Source organism: Lepidochelys kempii, chromosome 4, assembly GCF_965140265.1.
Source record: "Lepidochelys kempii isolate rLepKem1 chromosome 4, rLepKem1.hap2, whole genome shotgun sequence".
Lineage (NCBI taxonomy): Eukaryota > Metazoa > Chordata > Testudines > Cheloniidae > Lepidochelys > Lepidochelys kempii.
The window spans coordinates 43,743,466-43,770,484 of NC_133259.1; the positions used below are offsets into that span (position 1 = coordinate 43,743,466).

Genomic DNA, 27,019 nt, shown 5'->3' on the forward strand with positions numbered 1-27,019 from the left:
TTACTGGGGGGAATAAAGGTTGGGTCCTATTCAGTTGTGCATAGGGACTTCATTGATCAAAGTTTACTTTGCTTACAGCATGCTGAAGAAGTTCCTGCTTTTCAGGCAAAAAGAGCCGTAAAGACTCTTCTGTGCTGGTTCAGACTTTTAAGTGGTGGCTTACATTTCTTCCAGTTCTGAAGTTTTCTGACTGGTCTCTGCTGGAGTTAAGTCTTTCATGAAGAGTGCTAGCTCTTCAAGCTTCTTTGGTACTGAAGGCTATGAAGAAAGAATAAATTGGGTTTCTCCTTTACAGCTCAGAGTCAATGGTGACATTGCGGTCCCTTTTTGGTACCTTCTGTCTTGAGTCCAACTTCATGAGAGGCTTTCATCTACATTAATGCCTTACCTTTTCAGCATTCAGATCCTCTCAGCATTCTACTCTCAACTCCCTCTTTTCCTAAAGTATCCAATTCCTAAAGGACCCCACATTCATACAAGGTATCTTCCACTGTAAGAAATTAGGGAGCATGTAAACAGTCTCACGCAGGATCTGTCTGAGGAGTCCTGCTGTTTGGTAGTCATTGCCAGTTTCAGCTTCCATACCTCTTCCAGGATGTCTTCAGGTTTATATCTTTCTGTAGTGGCTCCCAATTATAATTCCTTCATTCCTTTTACACCATCATTTGATTTGGTAGAACTTGACATCTTGGGATCATTTCATAAAGCAACTTAATCACCCTAGAGACTTTCCTCTTCCCTCAACCTATCCCTCCCCTGACCTGGGGTAGCTAGACAGCCTGTTGCACCTTTTTTTTTCCTCCCACATCTCACACTCTTTATTTATACCCTTTATTTTTGAAGAACTTAACTTTTGCCAAGTACCCTTGGGAGCATTCAGGCACTACGCCTCAGTGTACTGAACAATGGAAAGTGTGTTTTTTCTGCTTCTTTTTTTCTCACCTGAGCTTGCATGAAGATATGATCTAGACTGCATGCCTGTGCTTGTGCCTTCACCCTAGGATAGGGCACCTAAAGATTCTGATCTGCTGGGTACCTGAGTAGGAGAAAAAGATACAGATCAGGATGGAGATATTGATACCACTATATGGGGAATCATCCACATGAATGCTGAGAGAATACCATTACCCTCTCATCCATGTAAGAAGGAGAAAAGAAGGATCAGAAAAGGAATATTACTTTTCTTTTTTGCTTTTGTCATTCATTTATGCTAGTTGGGTGAATGAGAAATGAGGCCTCAATTATACTTTGGATGAATGTACTGTACTGATCACGTTAAAGTACTGTTTTATTTGGTTTATTTGATTACCTAGTCTGTTTTTAGAGTAACAGCCGTGTTAGTCTGTATTCGCAAAAAGAAAAGGAGTACTTGTGGCACCTTAGAGACTAACCAATTTATTTGAGCATGAGCTTTCGTGAGCTACATCCGATGAAGTGAGCTGTAGCTCACGAAAGCTCATGCTCAAATAAATTGGTTAGTTTCTAAGGTGCCACAAGTACTCCTTTTCTAGTCTGTTTTTGTAACTTTTAGCTCATAAGTAACAAACACACAGTGATAAATATCAATCTTTTTGATAGTAAAATATACCAAATTTTGTAATAAAGATTTTGACAAGGATGAACTTGGATTAAAAATAATTAAAGAAACTATACCCTACACTGGGCTCACATTTACATGTTTCTCTCTCCAGTGAGTATTATTTCAGCATAGAAAATTTGGAAAGAGACTTTTTTCTGAGGAGAAAGATGGACCAACAAGGATTCTTGCCGATTTCTTTAATTGCCAGCTTCCATCGTGTGCAAGCTCTGACTACAAATGTTAACTTAATTTTAGAGGTAAAGTGATTTAAATGCATGTACACAATTTTGCATAGTTTTAAAATTTATTACAAAGCTTGAAAACCCCATTCACCTATTTGCAAGTGGCGGGGTGTAAGTGTTTCTTGTTGAGTGTGGCTGGCCTAAACAATCAATTTCTTCAGAATATAATTTTTTTTTTTTTAAAAGTTGCCAGCCAGTTAAGGCTACACCAAGAACCTTCCAGCTGTTAACAGTATAAACTGATGCAGTGCTGTCTGTTAGCAGATGGCATTGCTGCTACTCATAGCTTTGCCAAGAAGTGGCAAAGTAAAACTAACAAAAGGGCTTCACTATTGCTTTTCAGAAATCTGTGGGCAGTAGTGAAACTGTCAGTTATGTCTGTTTCACATTGCTGTTGGCAAAGCTGCATAGCAATAGGTAGACAAGTATTCACAAAGTGGGGAAAATTTCAAAAAACAGACTGGAGGAGGTGCAGGGTAGTAGAAACTTTCCTCTCCCCTTCTTGCAGCAGCCAAGAGTCTGGGAGAAGGTTAGAGGACTGAAGAGCCCTTCCTTTTCATGCCTCCCCTTCAGCATCCAGGAAGCATTCTAGAGGGTGAAGACCAGAATGATGCTTCTCGCAGCAGCTGGTGGGGTTGTGTGGTGAGCTTCAGATTTATCAGATACCTACTATCAGAGACTGATCCAAAAGATGGAGTGCCAAGCCAGAGAAAGCACCTTAGTAGAAATCACTGTAGCATGAGGTAGCCTGGAAACTGCACTGCTCACTGGTGCTAAACCTTATTGGTATGTTCTCTCCTCCCCACCCACCTCCAGTCTAGTAGACCTCCAATCAGTTAGTCCTCCAGCTACTAGGTGTTTGTCAATCTATGCTAACAAGAATTGGGTTACACTGATAAGGATCCAATAAGTAGACCACAAATGGAAAAGTTTTTTAATTCTTTGAGCGACCGCTACACATTCCCACTTTGGGATGCGCCAGCAGTGCAGCTCTGATGGTGGAACGATTCATAGCCATACCCACTGGAGCATTCTTGCACTCCTTCCTGCCCCCACCTTCACTGTGCGTATTCTGAGGATGAGGCTATAAAGTAGGTGGCACTCCAGCTGTCTGTCTGTTCCAATCACAGTTGCAAACAGATTGGAACCTTTCCAGGTCCACTTTTTCAAGTAACTCCGTGCTGTTAGCTAGTTTTAGGAGTAGTTTAATTGTTTTATTTAATTGAAATGTGTTTTGTTCTACAATTATCAGGATACCTATAGGTTCTGCGCCCCAGGGTGGTTTCCCATATTCTGAGGCAGATCTGAAGGGAAGGTGGCCAGGATTTAAGATGTGCCTCTTCACCTATTGTCTTTTCTCCATCACTCTTACGAGGTGTCTCATATGCTATCCTAGGGACATTTTCCTTTCCAGTGCACAGTATGCAGGACTTTACTCCAAGAGCCCGTAAGGAGTGTCAAAATCTGCTCCAAGCCTTCCTGCTGCAGGAGGTCCTATAGACCAAGTCCTCTAGTGCTGATGAATCTCGTTCCAGGAGTAAAGAGTGGCCTGCATTGGCCCCCATTCTTTTGGGAACTAAGAGGCAGCATCCTAATTTTCTGTTCAAGATACCATCCTCTGATCCAGGAAGCAGGGTGGTAAAGCCCTTGGTACCAAAGGAGTCTCATTCCTAATGTAGTGGAATGGTCCAGGTGTCAGTCTCAGCAGAGCTAATCGTGTTAGGAGTACCCTTGAATCCAGTACTCCTGGTTTCAGTACCCCTGTCAGTAGGTCCAGTCACTGTTCCAAGTTGCTCTTATTCCTCTGGATTGTGTCCTATAACATCCTTAGATCCTAGACCGAAGCCTAAGGTTGCTGGACAGGGTAAATCCCTAAAAGCATGTTATACTCTTTCTGTAACGAGTGCTACCATTCTGAATGTCTGGTCCGATGCATCTGTGCTGTCAGTAGGACAAGTTGGATCTGCAAATCCTAAACAGGAAAAGTCTTCCTTCTAAAGGAAAAGATCCTTAAAAACTCAATATGTCATTATCAGACTTCAGGGGAACTCCAACTCGACCATAATGTTCTTCCTCAGGCTCAGCTGGCTTCAACAATCTATATAACTCCATATGCTCATTTCAGAATGAGAGCTCTGTAACAGGCTAATGAAAAATTACCTGCCAAGTTCAGACAGCATGTCCTTAAGTTATTTCTCCCAAAAGAGGAGCTCCCGTCTCTTACATGATGGACACAGTCAACATCCTGAAAGGAGTGGCATTCAAGCCTCCACTCCTATCAGCAACTATCAGTTGGATGCGTCCACTCTGGAATGGGAGTGCACTTCAATGACCTAATAACCCACAGTCATTGGAAGCACTTTGAAAAACAGCTACATATTAGTGTATTAGAGTTGAAGGCAATCAGTCTAGCTCTCAGATCATTTCTGCCTCACAAGACAAAGTATTCACTGACAATTCAACAAGTAAGTTTCAGTGTGAACAAACAGGGAGGAGCTCATTCCTCACAACTATGTAAAGATGTTACAGTGCTACAGAGCTGGTCCATCCCTCATATTTAACTGACAGCTCTTCACCTAATGGAAAAAAACAAGTTGGTGGATTATCTCTGCAGAAACAGAGGAGTTAACAAAGGAGTTGGTCTCTAAATACATCAGTTGCAAAGAAAATCTTCACTTTCTGGCATCATCCAAAAGTAGATCTGGTGACAATGAGACACGATGCCAGACACCTGAGCTTCTGCTCCATTTCAGATTCATTCCTACTCAGCTGGAGAATAGGTCTTTTTCCATACCTTTACCCATTTTCCTTTTAATCCAAAGAATAAAACGGAAGATAAAACCAGAATAATTCCGGTTGCTCAAGCGTGGTCAAGACAAAAGTGCTTTCCAGATCTCCTTCACCTCTTCAAGGTGTATTATACTATTCTCTACCAGTGACCACAGATCTGTTATCCTCAGCAGGATGGCTGGATTTTGATATAGACCTGTGGTACACCTGGCAGCAAGGTCTGTAGGACACTCTCACTGATTTAGAGAGCCTGTTTGTCAGATGTACAGCACATCCTGGTAAACTCCAGTAAGCAATCTACTCGTAAGTGCTATTACTCTTAAGTGGAGAAGGTCTATGAAAGGTATAGTGTTAAAGGTCTATGAAGGGTTTTAAAGGTTTATGAAGGGTATAGTGCCAGTCAAGGATTCCACGTCATCATGGGACCTTAACTTAGTCCTTACTCAACTTATGAGACCATCTCAAACTGAGTGCTTAGTGTTTTATCGATCAATCAAAACAGCATTCATTGTAGCAATAACATCTGCCAGAAGCATAAGCGAACTACAAGCCTTGAAGGTAGAGCCATTGTTCAGTTTTCTACAGAAACAGTGTTCCTTGGTCTACATTCAAAATTTCTGCCCAAGGTGGTAAATGTCTTCCTCTTAACTAGTCAGTCTACCAGTCTTTTTCCCAGATTTCTTGCACATTCAGATTAATCAAAACTGTGCACATCAGATGCTAAATAGGCAGTAGCCTTCTATCTGAAAAAGAACTAGACTTTCTAAAGTCCTCAGATCACTTTATTTTTTACAGAGATAATCGTTATAGGCAATCTTATCACAATGCTTCTCCAAATGGGTTAGACTAAATATGGAGGAGAGTTACAAACTAGCTTCTGCCGCTCTTCCTGCAAGGGTGAGGGTACACTCCATTAGGGCTAAGTCAGTTTCTATAGTAAGGCTTAAACATATTCTCATTATTGAAATCTGAAGAGTTGCAACAGAGTGCTCTGTACACATTTACGAAATGTTATCTGCTTGATTTAGGTCTTGATATGTGATGTGCATTTGGTAGGGCAGTACTCACTGTTGAAATAGGATGCAGTGTACCATTTTCTTCAGTTGACAGTACTGCTTATCAAACTACCCTAAGAGTGGGACTGTGTAGAGGTCACTCAAAGAAGAAATGAAGGTTACTCCCCTGTAACTGGAGTTCTTCAAGATGGAATCTACACATTCACACTCCCCTCCCACCTTCCTCTCTACTTCAGACTCCTAATTAAAATCTTGGACCTAAGAAAGCAGTGGAAGGAACTGAGCTGACCAGAGGGCCATGTCCCCTTTTATACTTTTGCCCTCAGAACATTCAGGAACAATGAAGAGAAGGATTGGGGGAGGTGTGAGAGCTCTTCAGTGGGCACTGCTACAAGAAGGTTTCATTATGAGTTGTATTGCTAGCGCTTCCCAAAAGCGTGAATGTGTGGAGTCCATCTTGAAGAACTAGTTTCAGGTTAGTAACCTTCATTTTACTAGAGCAATTGCTCCAAAGCATTTGCTATAATTAAGGTTGCAAAATGGTTTTCATTGATCCTCGGTTTAAAATTTCTCATAATATTCAGAAAACTCCTTTTGTGCTAAAACTTTCCATGCTTGGTTTCTTGGTTTCCTTTTGGGGCAGAAGGGGAAGAATTGAGCTAATTCTGAGCCATGTTTGGTTGAATATCTTTTTTAACAACTTTTTTTGTGGGGGTGGAGGGAACTGAGTAAACTTTAAGTTGAAATTTTGCATGTAAATGGTGCTCACTGAGAGGAGTACTGTCTTCGTAGATTTCAAAACAGTTGGTTTTGATTAGGTATGAAGGTTTAACATGCATACTGTTAAAACATTTAAGTTGTAACGTACGTACTTCACAAGAGATTCATTGAAAATGTGCGTGCAGCTAAATAGGAACTGGTTGGAAACTTACTGTCAACTTATACCTGTTTCGAATGATCTTTCTTTAAAAACAAACGTGAAATCTTTCATACATAAAGTTGTTCAATTAAAATTGAAGTCACAAAATGAAATGTAAGGGATTCTAGTAAGTGTAAAATAAGGATTTAAAGTTTCAGGTACTTAACCATCTGAGTCATCCTGCCAGTTTTTGTGATTGTAGAATCACACATTTTAAATTTGATTTTTTTTAAGAATATGCAAAAATAGAACAGTGCAATAATTGAAAAATTTTGTTATGGTAATTTAAATATAGGCATCAGGATAAAGGAATGCAAATAGATCTTGTAATTTCATATTTTTAGCTTTTTTTTAACCTGGCTCAGACATGATGGCATTACTAAAAACATTTTTAGATTACAATTTTAACTAACATACACTGATCTTATGGTCATGCTCTGGACCTTTCTTGTGGTGTTTTTTTTTTTTAAATTCCCATTCTTAAACTTTCTCTTCTCTGTTGCTGTGTTAAAGAGCCCAACCAACATGAGAAAATGTGCATTTCATTCCTCAGCCTCCATAGTCAAAGTAGACAAACGGGAAGGATCACCTCCTGTAAATTTCTATTTATTTTTCATCATAGTCATTACTGGTAATAGTCGGTATGAATTGGATCAAGTATGATTAAGCTGGCTGTATTCTGTTAAGGTTTCAACAGCACTATACACCTACTATTGGTGATATGAACAATAATACTCTTAAGATAAGTTTCAGAGTAACAGCCATGTTAGTCTGTATTCACAAAAAGAAAAGGAGTACTTGTGGCACCTTAGAGACTAACCAATTTATTTGAGCATGAGCTTTCGTGAGCTACAGCTCACTTCATGCATCCGATGAAGTGAGCTGTAGCTCACGAAAGCTCATGCTCAAATAAATTGGTTAGTCTCTAAGATGCCACAAGTACTCCTTTTCTTTTTACTCTTAAGATAAAGTAGACAAAATGTCCTGTAAATCAGTGATTCTCAAACTTATTTAATCAGGCCACCCTTCTTTGTGTCTGTAGTCATTTATGCACGCTCTCTCTCTCTCTTCCTCCCCCCCCCCCCCCCCAACCACCACAAGTACATATTTTGCCACCCAACTCTGAAGTGTACATTGATATCACTTTTCACAGCAGATTTAGCACCCCATTGCAACCTTTACTTCTGCGCTGCTGCCGCCATTCCAAGGCTGACAGCCAGAGCCCCCACCGCTTCCCGGTGAGGGATTGAGTGGGAGGGAAGAAGAGCTTGAGCTCTGGCTGCCTCCCAGGGAAGGATTGGGGTGGGGAGGGAGGAAATCCTGAGCCCAGGTGGCGGGGTTCTGGCTGTCCCCATTATCCCTGCCTCCTAGGTGTGCACGGTTCTTTTGCACAAGCCCCAGCCACTCAGGGCTGACAGCCAGAGCTCTTCAAAAAAAGAAGAAGAAAAAAAGCACACCACTCATGCCTCCATTGACACATTCCTTCACCTCCTTTGGGAGGCCTACCCCATAGTTTGAGAACTGGTGCTATAAAGCATATAGTATATTAAAAGATGCTAAGTTTACAGTTGGAAGATTAACTCTTACTTCCCTGATTTTATGTGTAACTTAGTGTTACATTTAACTAAATGTATTTATTTTCTGTACTACACCAGCATAGTTAAAGCAGGGGAAAAAAAACACCACCTCTAGTGTTGTTTCTATATATAGATTATTTCAATTTTGTGAAGCAAAATAAAGCTATATTGGAATAAAGTGCCTTTATAACAGTGTAATTGTCTGCACATGGGGCTTTTACCAGCATAACTTTGTCAGCAAAAAAGTCACACCCCTTAGCAACATAGGTCAGTCGACTTTTAAGTGTAGACCAGGCCTCAAAGTGCTTTCTTACATGGAAGGTAGGAAATGTAAATCTTAAATATGCTTAGTCTTGTTTGATGAAAAAGAAAGAGACCGGAGTCCTTGTATCACTGAACTGCTTAAAACACTTTAAGTATTAGTGACCCAGTCCAGGGAAGTTCTGTCCAGTTGCTAGTGAGAAGAAAATGCCTTTATGGGGCATAGGCAAATGCTGCTCTAGGCTGAGGGGAGGAATTCTAAGGGTCCATCAAATGAGATCCGTTCTGGGTTGAGGACATAGTTCTTCCTAGAGTCCAGTGCTGACTTCTGCTATGGCGAGAGGACTGTCATCTCACTACTCTGTGAAGGACTAAGACCTTGCCATGAAATTATATTTGTGTATACAATAAAAAGTATTCTCGACTTGCAAAAATCAGATGTTCTGTGGGACGTTGAAATCACACACAGTGTCTAGCCACTTCGCACCATTGTCTCACGGCAGTCCAACATCCAGGAACTATGGATTGAAGGGAAAAGAGGCAGAAGACTACTCACAAGCACTAAAAATGTAGGGCAAAATATACTACAGTACTTTCTTAAATAACTGTAGGTCCTGTGGGAACTAAAAGTTACAGAAATTCCCATAACATCACTGTATCGCCACCTCAAATGTTTTTTTTTTAAATATGAATCAGACCCTCAAAAATCATAATTGGCTTAAAGTGAGATTTTTAAAAATGGGGTTTTTATTTGCCTTCCGGGTTGAGTCTTCAAAATGTAATAGGGGTAACATTTTAAAGCTTTTCTCTGCAACCATGAATGGGTAGGAACTTGCTTTCCAAAAAACAAACCGCTCATTTGTGACCACCAGCGGAACATTTCCAATTTTGCGTGGTTTTATGATGGGGGACATTATGTACCAAATAAATCAGATTGTTGTGAATTTGCTCTGGCCCCAACTCCACCGGTACTTTTCCTCCATACATGGCCAAACAGCTCCTTGTTGCTAAGATTAATTTTGGCTCATGAGGATTTAAAGATGCGTCCTGTGACAATTCCTTCCCAATCTGTACATGTTTTATTGTGTCTGACTACACTGCGTTTTTATGGGCATAAAACAAAAGGATTAGTGGCAAACAAAATGAATTCACTTTTTTAAAAGTTACTATAATCCACTTGCCTCAATAATTAAGTGTCTTGGTCACAGATTAAAGAAAAACTGTTTGTGGTCCTATTTCAAAAACCTGCAAAAAGAAAAGTTAGGAATTTCTTACTTTGGACATGCCAGGACGTAGATAACAAATGTTATGTTCTTCTTGGGTAATTTCACCCTTGAAAAACAAATCTTTATAAAGGTTAGATGAGTTAACCTTGTTAAAATAATATTGAATGAATTTGCCAAGTAATTCAAAACTAAAGGTTTTAGTATCTAATTGAATTAAGAGCTCCTTTATTGCTATTAGCAGTCAGCATTTTACTTTTTATGGCATTTCACAGGTTAGCATTTCATTTTCTCTTGTTTCTTATTTTACCTTTATATCCCCCACAAGGCTCCTGGCAGCAGGATGTGCTGAGTTTTCTAGGCGCCTATCAGTCGGTGTTTCCAGCTTCCTCACTGCTTGATCTTATTCCTGGCGAGTAGGTTGTGATCCTGCTTTGTCAGGTTCAGTCAGTACTGGCTATTGAGGTCCCTGTATGGGCCACCAGTGTTTCCCCACAAGGATTTGAATTTACTTAGTAATTTAAAGAGATGTCAGATCAGTCAGCTTGGCTGAGTTTTATTAGTCTATTAGACTGGACAGTGAATAACCGATACATTACCACAATTTGTGAGAACCTGTTTTTGCAGCCGATGATTATTTGCTTGCACTGTTTTTGTTCTGAATTCGGCTTATGAATTGACATTCTTTTAGCCCGCCTGTTTACAATTCTCTTCTCTGTATGGAAAAAGAGAAAATAGCATCTTATTTTTCCCATAAATTTCCAGTATATTTAAATGTTTACAGAAAAGAGATAAACAAACATATTAAATTCTAACCTAAGCATATGTTTCTTGTTAATGCATCACTAAAAATAATATATTTTGCTTAACAATTCTTGTAAATTGTCAGATCTTTTCTAGTATTTCTCAACAAGTTATTTTCCCTCCTGTTAGCATGATTCCCAAAGCACTGTGGGAGTTTGCCTCATAGGTAAGCTATAGGCTTCAAAGGTCAACAAGGCTGTGGCCAGTTAGCTCTCTCCCTGCGACTCAGAATGGAGTTTCCCAGCTAGCAGCAATCATCGCATCCTCCCTCATGTCAAAGGAGAACTCCACCAGCAAGCAGCACAGCTACCCAAATTGTAAACCTGTTAGCAAAAAGGGAAAGAGAAACCAACGCTGCTGAGCACGCTCAGCAGTTGGTTTCTATCCTTCCATTTCCCTTGGAGTTTAGAGGAGATTAATACCAGTTACCCATTCAGCCTTACACTAACCAACTCCATATGACAGACCATTCCATTATACAGTCTACCTAAAATTACTCACTTTTTGACTCGGCTCCCTGTCTTTCATCAAATGCCAAAAATGAAGAAAAAAGTTACACAACTTTGAAATCCTTGTAAGTCAAGCAGTATTGTTTTTGGTATTGTTTCTTGCAACTTTGTCATACAAAATTTAACACTGGAAAATAATTGCAAAAAACTACTGTGGCAGTTGCTGAACTCGTCAACTTCATTTCATTGTTTAATTGTCCAGAAAAGCAGTTTGCTTCAGATTCCGACTGAACACTGTCCCTTTAAATATGGAATTATAAAGAATCAACAATTTTGGTTAATCGGTGCTCTGCGTTTGGACTTCAAAAATATAACTAGCAGCTAATATTTGAAACTGTATGCCACAATAATCAAAATTATGGAACTGAAAATAAGTGGTACTGAGTTTTATACTGACTCTTCTAGGTTGTCTTAATTTAAAGGTAAGTTTTCTTTAAAATCACTAATTTCTGGCATGCAGGTGTTTGAGAGCCTAATGCTCATTTGCATTGAAAATGTTCCTACTCAAGTCGGAAAGTAATGTCAAGATCTATAGAGGGCAACATGATTTAAATTCCCTCCCAGATAATCATGGGATTGTGTTTTAATTTCACTGAGAGATTCACAAAAGATATGGTTAGCAGCAGTGTTGGCGATGTGTATATTTTTAATGGTGAAACATGTTTATCTCACAGGCCCTAAAGGACAGTACAGAGGTGGAAACAGTGGATCAGAAGATGAGAAAAAGGGTAGACCCAGAAAAATGGCCAATTCCTGGTCCACCTTCACGAAATCAGCCACAAACTGACTTTTCTCAACTCATCAACTGCCCAGAATTTATACCAGGCAAAGCTTTTGGCTCACATACTGGTAAAGGATTTCTTTCATAGACACATAAAATGTTAGGACAGAAATTGCTGTCTAGTCCAACAAGTCTTCATTTTATTTTTCATTAATATTTGATTTCATCATAGGAATAGTAAGTATAAAATTCAACTCTGCTAGTTGGAATGGGAATTGCAAGGCTGGCAGTTTGAAAGGCATAGTGTGCCAGAAGACAGTAAACTTGTGGTTAAGGTTGCAGTTTGGTCTTTTAATCCAACATGTTTTTCCAAGAGATGTGCATGTTTTGTAGAATTACCTTCTCTTTGGTAAATGGAAAGATGTAGAGAGTCATCAGAATTTCAGATGTAATACTGAATTTCTTTGCTTGTCATATTTTATAACATTAACTCTATTAAAACATATATTTCCCCAAAGGAGCCAGCTGTAATATATCCCTAGCTATAGGACTACATCTCTAGTGTATGACTGATAACTTTAAACTGATTTCAGAATAATTCATAGATTCTAAGGCCCAAAAGGGACCATTGTGTTCATCTAGTCTGACCTCCTGTATAGCACAGGATATGGAACTTCTCCAAAACAATTCCTAGAGCATATCTTTTAGAAAAACATCTAATGTTGATGTGAAAATTGTCAGGGATGGAGAATCCTCCACAACCCTGAGCGTATTGTTCCAGTGGTTAATTACTGTCACTGTTAAAATTTTACTCTTCATTTCCAGTCTGAATTTGTCTAACTTGGACTTCCAGCCATTGTATTGTATTGTATTATACTTTTCTCTGCTAGATTGAAGGAGCCTATTAAATATTTGCCACACACCCCCCAACATAGGTACTTAATCAAGTCTGTAATCAAGTCATCCTTTAACCTTCTCTCTCTCAAGATAAATAGAGTGAGCTCATTGAGTCTATCACTGTAAGACTTGTTTTCTAATCCTTTGTTCATTCTGGTGGCTCTTCTCTGAACCCTATCAACATCCTTCTTAAATTGTGGTCACTAGAACTGCACACAATATTCTAGCAGTGCTCAAACTAGTGCCAAATACAGAGTTAAAGTAACCTCTTTCCTCCTACTTGAGCTTCCTGTTTATGCATCCCAGGATTACATTAGCTCTTTTGGCCACAGCATCACATTGGGAACTCATGTTCAGCTGATTATCCATCCATCTTTTTCAGTCACTCCTTCATAGGATAGTTCCCCATCCTGTAAGCATAGCCTACATGCTTTGAACATAAGAATGGTCATACTGGGTCAGACCAGTGTCCATCTAGCCCAGTATCCTGTCTTCTGACAGTGGCCAAACCCAGGTGCTTCAGAGTTAATGAACAGAACAGGTAATCATTAAGTGATCCATCCTCTGTTGCCCATTTCTAGCTTCTGGCAAATAGAGGCTAGGGACACTTCGGAGCATGGTTTTGTTCCCAGATGTATACATTTAGCTGAATGTAAAACTCGTATTCTTTGCTTGAACCCAGTTTAAGCAGCGATCCAAATCCTTCTGAAATAGTGACCTGTTCTCTTCATTATTTACCACTCCAATTTTTGGGTAGTTTGCCAACTTTATCCGTGATTATTTTGTTTTCTTCCAGGTCATTGATAAAATCATTAGTGTAGGGCCAAGAACCAATGACTGTAGAACCTCTGGAAACAGACCTGCTTGATGTCAGTTCCCTTTTACAGTTACATCCTGAGACCTATCACTTCCCTAGCATTAATCCATTTAATGTGGGTCATGTTAATCTTGTATCATTCTATTTTTTAATCAGCATATCATGCACTACCAAGTCAAATACCGTACAGAATTCTATATTATGTCAACACTATTACCTTTATGAAACTTGTAATGGCATAAAAAAAATATCAAGTTAAACGGGATCTGTTTTCCATAAACCCAGGGTGATTTGCATTAATATATTGCCTCTTTTAATTCTTTATTAATAGAGTCCCCAGTTAGCTGCTCCATTATCTTGCCTGGGATCAATGTCAGGCTGACAGGCCAATAATTATCCGGGTTATCTCATTTACCCTTTTAAAAAGCTCAACATTGGCTTTCTTTAGCCTTCAGGAACTTCCCTAGAGCTCCAATATTTAGTGAAAATCAATATGAACTGTCCAGTGAGCTCCTCTTCCAGCAATTTTTAAAAGTCTTGGATGCAAATTTTTTGAACCTGTTGATTTAATAATGCCTGCCTTTAGTAGCTTCTGTTTTAACATCCTCCAGAGACACTAGTGCAGAGGTGGGCAAACTGCGGCCCTCAGGCCACATCCGGCCCGCGGGACCCTCCTGCCCAGCCCCTGAGCTCCTGGCCTGGGAGGCTTGCCCCCGGCCCCTCCCTCGCTGTCCCCCCCCTCCCCTGCAGCCTCATCGCGCCACCGGCACAATGCTCTGGGCTGCTGGGCAGCGCAGTTGCAGAGCCGTGGCCTGACCCGGTGCTCTGGCCAGTGCGGCCAGCCACCGGTGCTCCGGGCAGGGGAATTGAGGGTGGTGGTCAAGGGGCAGGGGTGTGGGTAGGGGTCGGGGTGGTCAGAGGGCAGGGAACAGGGGGGTTGGATGGGGCAGGGGTCCCGGGGGGGGGGCAGTCAGGAGCAAGGGTTCTGGGGCCAGTCAGGAGACAGGGAGATGGGGTGGTTGGATAGGGCAGGGGTCCCGGGGGGCAAGTTAGGAATGAAGAGGTGGGGGGTTGGATGGGGTGGCAGGGGGAAGTCGGCTGGGAGGTCCGGGGGTGGGCAGGGAGCAGGGGGTGGTGGATGGGGTAGGAGTCCTGTCAGGGGACGGGGGGGGTTGGAGGGGCAGGAGTCCCGGGGGAGCTGTCAGGGGAGAGAAACGGGTAGGGGTGTGTCGGATAGGAGGCAGGGGCTGGGCCATGCCTGGTTGTTTGGGGAGACACAACCTCCCCTAACTGGCCCTCCATACAATTTTGGAAACCTGATGTGGCCCTGAGGCCAAAAAGTTTGCTCACCCCTGTACTAGTGGAATAGGAAGAATGATATGTCCATATAATGAGACTGTGTCATGGTGTTTTGTTTTTTTTCCCATAACTACCTTACGAGCAGGAGCTAGGTTCCTACCAATCTTTGAAGCTCAACAGCTAATAACTGCTTGTCTTTTTTTCCTCTTTGGATGGATTTGAATTTTTTCATTGTTTTTAGCATTAGTATACACCATTCATTATTTAATACCTATGTACAAGAGTGATGATGTCTTATCTATATCTGTTTTGCAGTAACTTTTGGCCTCAGTTTGAAGATGCAATTAGGGTCAGGCTGGGCGTAAGACACCCTTGATCCAGAATCCTTGTTTGTGAAACTCTCCCAGAGCCCCTTGATATAACTGCTTTTTGGCATGCAGCAAATCCTATTTATTTCAATTGACCTATTCTTGACTGTTTTTAAGACAACCCCTTGTATGTTACATATGCTGCCCTTTGCTTTCCCCAGTCTGTCCCCCAGTTGGAAATCTATCGCTTCTGTTGTTAGAGATGAGTGTCTTAGAGGTCTAGAACCCTGAGCAGTGCAAGCATTTCTCCATCCCATCCATGTATATTCTCCTCCCAAATTCCACCCCATCCTTCAATATGTTTAACTGAATTTGAAGGAGAAATAAGAGTTCATTTAAGTAGAAATATATATATTGAATTTACAGTGGTTACTTGACAGTACAATTGGTGGGGTAAGACAGTCTGGATTAATTAAACTTCACTAGTAATAATTGTTCAACTGGACGGTGCCTTGTGTTGCTAGTTACTCAAGACAAGTAACTCTTCCTGACCTCATAATGACCACCTTAAATCCTTTGTACAGTTCAGATCATAGGTGTTTCCTCAGCCATCTTTCTAGTTTGTGCCCGAACTCTTTCAGCTTCCAGAGATCACTTTTAAACTGAAGTAGCTTTGGGGCACAAGAGAGAAATAGTGTGTGAGAAGGAGCCAAGGAATAGAGCTTCTTCCAACACATAAGTTATCTGACAACATCCTGTACTGAAAGGCGCTGATAGATAATGTGTCTGGTGTGGCAGAGGGTAAAATATAGACAATTTGTGTTTATAATTCTTAGATGTGCTATGGCTATAAGTTTTGTTAAAGGGAATAAGGTTCCAAAGGATTCTTAACCTTTTTTGTGTTATATAGAGACACTTTGCAGTTTGTCTTAAGGTATTGCTAATGGAAGAGAACTTCTCCCCTGTTAGAATCTTGTTCAAGTTCATAGTAAACAGAAAGTTATCTGACTATTTGATGGTCTTGGCCATTAGTTGGGGGTTGCATTCAAGTTCCTAGTAAAGAGGTGGCCATGTGACATTAAAACCCTACTGTTGCAACTGTACATCATGAACATTTGTTGGCAATGTTGGCAGAGGTCAAGGAAAGAATGGGAGTTGAAAGTGAATTACTTGCCCTCCCCAAGCGGTGGAAGGCAGTTTGAGAGAATTTGTCACTAATCATACGGTTTGTTTTGTGGATAACTTCCATCTCTCAGGCAGTCAGAGGCACTTTTAATTTATGTTGGAGTCACCAATGTATACTGTTCTTTAAAATATAGAATAGCAATAATTGAGTCTTTTTTTATTTTTTTCTGATCAGTGTCATATTTAATCCTTAATTAGAAATAGGAATTATAGCTACAACGAAAGTAAAAATCTCTAATGCAACAAAAAAAAGAAAAACCTAAATACACAACTAATTTACAATTTTAGAGTCTGCACCAAGTTCTCCAAGAATGGGAAGCCCAAAGAAAAGCACTGAAACAAGTAACCTTCAAACAATGTCTAAAGGATTGTCGACAAGCTTGCCAGATCTGGACTCTGAGCCTTGGATAGAAGTGAAAAAGAGGCATCGTCCATCCCCAGTCAAACTAAAGGTACTGTTAGCTACCTTTTATAAGTGTTAAAACACCTTCCCCCCCCCCCCCCAAAAAAAATTGTGTGTGTATATTTTCTGAAATACTACAGCATACCACTGCTATGTAGTGAGAGGGAGTGCTGATACCTTTACATAAGCCTAATTAACACTCTTCAGGATACTTGCAGTCTGTATGAGCAGAATGAACTAAATTTAGTCCACATCATAAAACTGTCTGTTACATTGAACAAAACTGTTTATATTATAATGGATCACCTCACTTGATATTACAATACACATAATATATGTGTAATAATTTATCCTAATTTGGAATCTTAAGATTATTTAAAGGTCTGCTCCAAGTAGAAGGAAAGTCTACTCTTAATTTTGGAAAACTAATTAGGCCTTAAAATAGGGCCCAAATAAAGCGGCACAGCTGGAGGTGTTTAGGTTCTGTTGAGAAGTTGTATGTTTTACAGTGTGAGAGAGAATTTAGTGAAAAGTTGGCATCAGAATTCTCTACGGACCTTAGCACTGTGATTTTTTGCCTTTGTACTAAGCTTAAGAAACCCTTGCAAGTCAACAGTAGTTAGATGGCTAACAGCCATTTGTGCCTTTGAAAATATCTTTCAAAATGTTCCTCTTAAGGTTTGTTGTTTTCATCCATTCAGATGATCCTGTCAGTATCCATTAAAAGAAGTAACAGAATAACCAAGTAATTTGTTTCCCAAATGTCATATGTTATCTTTCCTCATACAGGAGTCGGTGCATACACTTGATCACACACCAAGTCAGCAACAGCAGGCCGCACCTTCACAGGAACAAGAACAAGAAGAGCTTGATTTTTTGTTTGATGAGGAGATGGAACAAATAGAAGGTCGCAAAAATACATTTACTGATTGGTCAGACAATGATTCAGACTACGAAATTGATGACCGCGATGTAAACAAAATTTTGATTGTAACACAGACACCACCTTATATGAGAAAACATCCTGGTGGAGATCGCACTGGCAACCATGTGTCTCGTGCAAAAATTACATCGGAACTTGCTAAAGTTATTAATGATGGTTTATACTATTATGAACAGGATTTGTGGATGGAGCAGGGTGAAAATGATTCTACAGCCTTAAAGGTAATTTTTTCTGTCATACAACTTAAACAGATGCTTGACCAAACAAGCCTAAAATTGACTGTTATTGCTGCTACTTATACTATCAAAAATCTAATTGTGGAAGAAAATAAAAAATAATTATCATATGTATATATAGTATGTGTTTCAGAGTAACAGCTGTGTTAGTCTGTATTCGCAAAAAGAAAAGGAGTACTTGTGGCACCTTAGAGACTAACCAATTTATTAGAGCATAAGCTTTCGTGAGCTACAGCTCACTTCATCAGATGCATATCGTGGAAACTGCAGCAGACTTTATATATACAGAGAGAATATGAACCAATACCTCCTCCCACCCCACTGTCCTGCTGGTAATAGCTTATCTAAAGTGATCATCAGGTGGGCCATTTCCAGCACAAATCCAGGTTTTCTCACCCTCCACCCCCCCACACAAATTCACTCTCCTGCTGGTGATAGCCCATCCAAAGTGACAACTCTTTACACAATGTGCATGACAATCAAGTTGGGCTATTTCCTGCACAAATCCAGGTTTTCTCACATTCCCCCCACCCCCATACACACACAAACTCACTCTCCTGCTGGTAATAGCTCATCCAAACTGACCACTCCAAGTTTAAATCCAAGTTAAACCAGAACATCTGGGGGGGGGGGAGATAGGAAAAAACAAGAGGAAACAGGCTACCCTGCATAATGACTTAGCCACTCCCAGTCTCTATTTAAGCCTAAATTAATAGTATCCAATTTGCAAATGAATTCCAATTCAGCAGTTTCTCGCTGGAGTCTGGATTTGAAGTTTTTTTGTTTTAAGATAGCGACCTTCATGTCTGTGATTGCGTGACCAGAGAGATTGAAGTGTTCTCCGACTGGTTTATGAGTGTTATAATTCTTGACATCTGATTTGTGTCCATTTATTCTTTTACGTAGAGACTGTCCAGTTTGACCAATGTACATGGCAGAGGGGCATTGCTGGCACATGATGGCATATATCACATTGGTGGATGTGCAGGTGAACGAGCCTCTGATAGTGTGGCTGATGTGATTAGGCCCTGTGATGGTGTCCCCTGAATAGATATGTGGGCACAATTGGCAACAGGCTTTGTTGCAAGGATAAGTTCCTGGGTTAGTGGTTCTGTTGTGTGGTATGTGGTTGTTGGTGAGTATTTGCTTCAGGTTGTAGTCCATCTTTGTGTGGACTACAAGCTGTCAAGAACACTATCCCCGATAATGTCACAGCTAACCTGGTGGCTGAACTTTGTGACTTTGTCCTTACCCATAACTACTTCACATTTGGGGACAATGTATACCTTCAGATCAGCGGCACTGCTATGGGTACCCGCATGGCCCCACAGTATGCCAACATTTTTATGGCTGATTTAGAACAACGCTTCCTCAGCTCTCGTCCCCTAAAGCCCCTACTCTACTTGCGCTATATTGATGACATCTTCATCATCTGGACCCATGGAAAAGAAGCCCTTGAGGAATTCCACCATGATTTCAACAATTTCCATCCCACCACCAACCTCAGGGGACACCATCACAGGGCCTAATAACATCAGCCACACTATCAGAGGCTCGTTCACCTGCACATCCACCAATGTGATATATGCCATCATGTGCCAGCAATGCCCCTCTGCCATGTACATTGGTCAAACTGGACAGTCTCTACGTAAAAGAATAAATGGACACAAATCAGATGTCAAGAATTATAACACTCATAAACCAGTCGGAGAACACTTCAATCTCTCTGGTCACGCAATCACAGACATGAAGGTCGCTATCTTAAAACAAAAAAACTTCAAATCCAGACTCCAGCGAGAAACTGCTGAATTGGAATTCATTTGCAAATTGGATACTATTAATTTAGGCTTAAATAGAGACTGGGAGTGGCTAAGTCATTATGCAGGGTAGCCTGTTTCCTCTTGTTTTTTCCTATCTCCCCCCCCCCCAGATGTTCTGGTTTAACTTGGATTTAAACTTGGAGTGGTCAGTTTGGATGAGCTATTACCAGCAGGAGAGTGAGTTTGTGTGTGTATGGGGGTGGGGGGAATGTGAGAAAACCTGGATTTGTGCAGGAAATAGCCCAACTTGATTGTCATGCACATTGTGTAAAGAGTTGTCACTTTGGATGGGCTATCACCAGCAGGAGAGTGAATTTGTGTGGGGGGGTGGAGGGTGAGAAAACCTGGATTTGTGCTGGAAATGGCCCACCTGATGATCACTTTAGATAAGCTATTACCAGCAGGACAGTGGGGTGGGAGGAGGTATTGGTTCATATTCTCTCTGTATATATAAAGTCTGCTGCAGTTTCCACGATATGCATCTGATGAAGTGAGCTGTAGCTCACGAAAGCTTATGCTCTAATAAATTGGTTAGTCTCTAAGGTGCCACAAGTACTCCTTTTCTTATAGTATGTGTTGTAATTATTTTGTTTAATTTTAACTTCTGATTGCAATGTAATTACTTGCAAATGGCTGCATATCATCTGTCACGCTTTCTGCTATAGACCCTAGGTGTAGCACAGGTTGCTAAATTCAAGATAAATGTATCTCTTCAGCCTCAAACTTAGATCTAAGCTAGTGAAGGAATAGTTTGTTTTAAACATTAGGGTATTTTAGGCTGGTGGGATAGTGTTTGAATGCTAAGCGTATACAGTAGATAATTTAGACTGTACATGTGCTCAGACAGCTTGTATTTAATAAAATTTTGAAATGTGTTCATAGGAAAGACAAACTGATTTCCCTGTTTTGGGGGTAGGGTAGAGTATGAGGGAATGAAACTGAAGTTATTGCACTGTAAATTTATCTTCAATTTTTTGTCATCTATAAAGTTAGTTGGCATGAAAGTGTAAGTAAAATGCCAGATTTAATACCCGCAACCTCATTTTAGTCTAGATTTCTATTTCCTTGCCCTTCTGTGGGTCCACAAACTATAATATGGAATACTACTAAGGTGGCCTGCGTCCCTAAAGGACAAACATCTCAGTCTAGAACCAAAGGATTTTTAAACACACTGGTGGTTTTACACAACTTTTTGTGTATTTTATAACAAGTGGCTGGCCAATGAATGTGGCAGCAAGCTAGCTGAGCTGCTGGCACCTCAGGAACCCAGATTTCTCCACTCCTGCCCTGTCACATGTTGCTCCCTGATCAGTCATTCCAAGGAACCTCTCTTTGTGAGTTAGTCCTCCCTGCTCATTGTCAGATCCACTTCTGACTTGGGCAGTGCTGAGAGTTGCAAGTTTACAGTCAGCTGAGCTGGATTACCATCCTATTTAGGATAGTGTTTGTACTTTCATCTTCTTCCACCCTTGGTGAGCACTGGATTGAGGCAAATCATGGTGGCAGGACCCTATTTCAGTATGGAGCAAGGAAAGAGGACAAAAGGATGTGAGCTAGTAAAGAAAGGGGGAAATAGATAAAAGGATGGGAAAAGAAGAAAAAGCTAGAAAATGCGAGGCGACTGTACGGTAAACTGGAGGAGGACAGTAGAAAAAATAGAGGGGTAAATGTTTTCTCCCACCCCATCCTTTTAAATGTTGGTCAAGATTTTCAAAAGTGCTTAGTGATTTATTTTTTGGGTGCGTTGATTTTTGGGTTCCCAACGTGAGATGCTTCAAAGAGGCCTCATTTTTCTGAAAGTATTTAGCATCCAGCCTCTGAAAAACCAGGTCTCTTTAAGGAATTTCAAGTTGGGCATTCAAAATTACTAGTTGCTCCCGAAATTCTTTGTTGTTAATTTTGAAATGGGGAGAGATGGGGGTTTGGGCTGAGGAGAGATGGAGTGGGGATCTCCTGTTTACTCTTTCTGTCCGTCCTCTCACCCCCAAATGCCATAACCTTCCTGTGCACACCTTACTGTAGAGGAAAGATGGTTTTGTTGTTTTGGCACAGGACAGAAACTTGGAAAATCAGGGTTCTGTTCCTCATTTATGAAAGTAGAGTGTTACTTTTATTTTCATGAATTTGGTCATTGCAGACCATACTAAGGGGTGCACACTTTGCTTCTGTAAGCCAAGCTCATTGCACATTGCTCATTGTCCAGGGGCTGCTTCATCTTCCATTTTCTTTCACAAGCTTGCTGTGTGCAACCTCCCAGCCTCTTAAATTCAACTGTGGTTGTGTAGGATCAATTGTGAATGAATTCTCCTTGACATGTTGCATGCTGGTGCAACCCAGTTATGTGAACTTGTCATTTTTAAGATTGATATACAGTGGTCACTTTTCTATTATGTAATTGTGAAATTCTCTCTTCAAATTCAGCAAGAGGTTGAAAACTTTAAGAAACTAAATCTCATCAGTAAAGAAGAGTTTGACAGTCTTACACCTGAGCCAAACCAGGAAGTTCCTCCAGGGCCTCCAAGGTCACAACAAGGTAATATAATTGTACTTTCTTTATTATTTTTGTTACTTGTATTATTCTCACGCCTAAGAACTCCAGTCATGGACCAGGACCTCGTTGTAGTTGGTAAATAGACCAGGAGTACTTGTGGCACCTTAGAGACTAACACATTTATTAGAGCATAAGCTTTCATGGGCTACAGCCCACTTATCGGATACATAGAATGGAACATATAGTAAGAAGATACAAGCATGTGCGTACGCGTGCACACACAGTGGAAGTTGCCATACAAACGGTATGAGGCTAATTAATTAAGATGAGCTATTATCAACAGGAGAAAAAAACTTTTGTAGTGATAATCAAGATGGCCCATTTAGATAGTTGACAAGAAGGCGTGAGGATACTTAACATAGGGAAATAGATTCAATATGTGTAATGACCCAGCCACTCCAAGTCTCCATTCAAACCCAAGTTAATGGTATCTAGTTTGCATATTAATTCAAGTTTAACAGTTTCTCTTTGGAGTCTGTTTTTGAAGCTTTTCTGTTGTAAAATTGCCACCCTTAAATCTTTTACTGAGTGGCCAGAGAGGTTGAAGTGTTCTCCTACTGGTTTTTGAATGTTCTGATTCCTGTTGTCAGATTTGTGCATTTATTCTTTGGTGTAGAGACTGTCCGGTTTGGCCAATGTACATGGCAGAGGGGCATTGCTGGCACATGATGGCATATATCACATTGGTAGATGTGCAGGTGAATGAGCCCCTGATGGCGTGGCTAATGTGATTAGCTCCTATGATGGTGTCACTTGAATAAATATATGGACAGAGTTGTCATCGGGCTTTGTTGCAAGGATAGGTTCCTGGGTTAGTGTTTTTGTTGTGTGGTTGCTGGAGAGTATTTGCTTCAGGTTGGAGGGCTGTCTGTAAGCGAGGACTGGTCTGTCTCCCAAGATCTGTGAGAGTGAGGGATCATTTTTCAGAACAGGCTGTAGATCTTTGATGATGCACTGGAGAGGTTTTAGTTGGGGGCTGAAGGTGACGGCTAGTGGCGTTCTGTTATTTTCTTTGTTGGGCCTGTCCTGTAGTAGGTGACTTTTGGGTACTCTTCTGGCTCTGTCAATCTGTTTTTTCACTTCAGCAGGTGGGTACTGTAGTTTTAAGAATGCTTGATAGAGATCTTGTAGGTGTTTCTCTGTCTGAGGGATTGGAGCGAATGTGGTTGTATCTTAGAGCTTGGCTGTAGACAATGGATCATGCGATGTGTCCTGAATGGAAGTTGGAGGCATGTAGGTAAGTATAGCAGTCAGTAGGTTTCCAGTAGAGGTGGTGTTTATGTGACCATCACTTATTTGCATTGTAGCGTCCAGGAAGGGGATCTCTTGTGTGGACTAGTCCAGGCTGAGGTTGATGATGGGGTGGAAATTGTTGAAATCCAGGTGGAATTCTTCAAGGGCCTCCTTCCCATGGGTCCATATGATGAAGATGTCATAAATGTAGTGCAAGTAGAGGAGAGGTGCTAGGGGACAAGAGCTGAGGAAGCGTTGTTCTAAGTCAGCCATAAAAATGTTGGCATACTGTGGGGCCATGCGGGTACCCATAGCAGTGCCACTGACTTGAAGGTTGTCCCCAAATATGAAACGGTTATGGGTGAGGACAAAGTCACAAAGATCAACCACCCGGTGTGCAGTGGCCTCATCAGATACAACCCTAAGATACAACCAGATTTGATCCAATCCCTCAGACAGAGACAAACACCTACAAGATCTCTATCAAGCATTCTTAAAATTACAATATCCACCTGGGGAAGTGAGGAAACAGATTGATGGAGATGGATACCCAGAAGTCACCTACTACAGGACAGGCCCAACAAGGAAAATAACAGAACGCCACTGGTCATCACATACAGCCCCCAGCTAAAACCTCTCCAGCACATCATCAAAGATCTACAACCTATCCTGGAAAACTATTCCTCTCTCTCCCAGACCTTGGGAGATAGGCCAGTCCTTGCTTACAGACAGCCCTGCATCCTGAAGCAAATACATACCAGCAACTACACACCACACCACAGAAACACTAACCCAGGAACCAATCCCTATAGCAAACCTTGTTGCTTACTCTGTCCCCATATCTACTCTCGCAACACCATTCAAGGACCCAACCACATCAGCCACACCATCAGAGGCCCATTCACCTGCATGTCTACTAATGTTATATATGCCATCATGTGCCAGCAATGCCCCTCTGCCATGTACATTGGCCAAACCGGACAGTCCTGACATAAAAGAATAAGTGGACACAAATCGGACATCAGGAATGGTAACACGCAAAAGCCAGTAGCAGAACACTTCAATCTTCCTGGACATTCTATAACAGATTTGAAAGTAGCTATATTTGAACAAAAAAACTTCAGAAACAGACTTCAAAGAGGAACAGCAGAACTAAAATTCATTTGCATATTTAACACCATTAATTTCGGCTTGAATAGGGACTGGGAGTGGCTGGCTCATTACAAAAGCAGTTTTGTCTCTCCTGTAATTGACACCTCCTCATCTATTATTGGGAGTGGACTACATCGACCTGATCGACTTGGCCCTGTCAACACTGGTTCTCCATTTGTGAGATAACTCCCTTCTCTTCATGTGTCAGTATATTTATGTCTGCATCTGTAATTTTCACTCCATACATCTGAAAAAGTGGGGTTTTTACCCACGAAAGCTTATGCGCAAATAAACCTGTTAGTCTTCAAGGTGCCACCGACTTCTTGTTGTTTTTGTGGATACAGACTAACACGGCTACCCCCTGATATTTGAAATAATAATAGAAAAGTGTTTAAAATCTGATGTAAATTAAAGCTTTCCACGTGGTGATTTAAATCATTACTGAAATCAGCAATTTATATCTCCTTGATTTAAATCAATCCATCCTGCAAGAGAAAGATGACATAGTCAAAAAAAACATTCAGAATGCTGCTGTAAAGAACATTACCAGCAGGGCAAGATTGCTTTTGTGAAAGCCAGAGAAAAGGATGTTATGTAATTGAGACATAAGATGATGAGAGCCTGGATGAAAGTTTTAGCTGTGTGGTGAATAGGAAAGGCCATATCTGAGAAATGCAAAAAGAATCAGCAAGACTTAGACATAGCCTGGATGTGAGGTTTTAGAGAGAGATCCAAGTTAAAGATGGCACCCAGGTTATACACCTCAGTCAGAGTAGAATGGTGGTGTTAGTGATCCAGAAAGGAGGTAGGGTGGGTGGACAGCTTAGGGGGAGGAAGAGTAAGAACTCTGTTTTAGCCATGTTGAGCTTGAGCTCACAGCTAGACATCCTCAAAAAGATCTCAGACAGGCTGAGATTTAGTTTGGACAGCAGGAAACCGGTCTGGAGTACAGATAGATCTCTGAATCATTTGTGAGGTAGTTGAATTTGTTCCTGGATGAGAGAACCCAGTGATAAGGTGTAGTGGGAGAAGAGTAAGGAACCAAGGACAGAGCTCTGTAGAGCACCCAAAGAAAGCTGGAGGGGGTGTTTAAGAAATCCTGCATTAAAGAAACTTCATGTGTTTTAATTTTGGTTCTGACAGTAGTCTTTTTGGGTTTTTTTGGTTTGTTTTTTTTAACCAAAGCTCTATCTAAAATATATTTTGATTAGCCTGAACTCCATTAGAGTATACTGTATGTTGACACAGGAAAATAAACGAATGTGCATCAGCATCAATACACATAAGCAAGAATTTCAGTTATTTCACTACTGCTACAGACCAACAAAGTGTTCTATGGTGCAACATGCCATTACAATATGCAAAGCAAAAGCTGTTGCTGAAGTGAGGCATTATGGTCACTAGGATATAGATGTTAAGGAAAAAATAAATATTTTACAATCCGAAGATTTTTCAATTTGATACAGACATTTAAAATTTGGATTTGTCACATTATTGTATTTGGTTTTATCATCTTGCTATACAGTAAACATCAAAGAGTCAAACTTACCAGGCATTCTCCTATCTTGTGTAGGAAATATTGAGGCTCGCAATAACAATTTAAAAGCAGTTTAATTTTATTAGTTGGAGGTTAGGTCCATCTATAACTATTAGCCAAGATGGTCAGGGATGTAACCCCATGCTCTGTGTCCCTTGCCTCTGATTGCCAGAAGCTGGGAGTGGATGATGGGAGGGATCACTTGATGATTTGCCTGTTCTGTTCATTCACTCTGAGTACTCCTGGGGGAATTCTGCACCAAAATATTTAAATTTCTGTGCACAATACTTTAAAATTCTTCATGTTTTCTTCACCAAAATAACACACTATAATCACACCTGTTGCAATTATTTTGGTAATTTATTTAAACTACAATACAGAAAAAGTCACAATAAGTAAAATAGATCTTGAGCTCTAATCTAACCTCTTTGTGCCACTCTCACTCAGGAAAAAAGCGAGAAAGCACATAGATTTTCCTAGCTGAGGATTCCCTTGGTATGGAAGAGTCCTGACTACTGTCCTATGCCAGTCCCTACATAGGAAACAAGGAAGGGTGGGGGAAAGAGCATGGTCAGCACACTACTCTCTTGCGATCCTCAGCTAAAGATGACCCGCTGGAGACCCACTAGCTGGCAGATTTCAGAATAACAGCCCCTGTCCCTGTATTCCTTAACCAACCATAAATAATGTATTGAGGGTTTTAAATCAAGCATGTGCTTGACCAAAAAGATGTCTTCGACCACTCTAAAGGTCGATAAAGTTAAGCTGTTGGCAAAAGTGCCTCAGGATGATCTCTGCTATTTTGTGATGGTACACAGGGAGATATGACACAGGCAGGGATGCAGCTGAGCTGGATGAAGAATGGGAATGCGGAGCATTGGAGGAAATCCCCAAACCCCTTTTATCTAATAATAACGTAGCTAGGTATGATCCTTTATTTCTAGTTATTTGTCAACTAATATATGCAGCCATATGCTCAGTATTACATCATAAGTAA

At 40.8% G+C, this 27,019-nt stretch overlaps 1 protein-coding gene across 3 annotated transcripts in view; it reads left to right on the forward strand.

Annotated features, from left to right (window-relative positions):
* LARP1B (La ribonucleoprotein 1B) overlaps nt 1-27,019 on the forward strand; it is a 104,691-nt gene that overhangs the window by 57,405 nt on the left and 20,267 nt on the right. For all 3 annotated transcript variants that reach the window (XR_012158553.1, XM_073341095.1, XM_073341094.1), the window contains 5 exons: nt 1,692-1,836; nt 11,595-11,769; nt 16,436-16,599; nt 17,340-17,714; nt 21,971-22,082. Coding sequence is in view for 2 of the 3 variants with exons in the window: in XM_073341095.1 (XP_073197196.1) it covers nt 1,692-1,836; nt 11,595-11,769; nt 16,436-16,599; nt 17,340-17,714; nt 21,971-22,082 (971 nt within the window). In the remaining variant the exon portion in view is untranslated. The remainder of the gene's footprint in view (nt 1-1,691; nt 1,837-11,594; nt 11,770-16,435; nt 16,600-17,339; nt 17,715-21,970; nt 22,083-27,019) is intronic.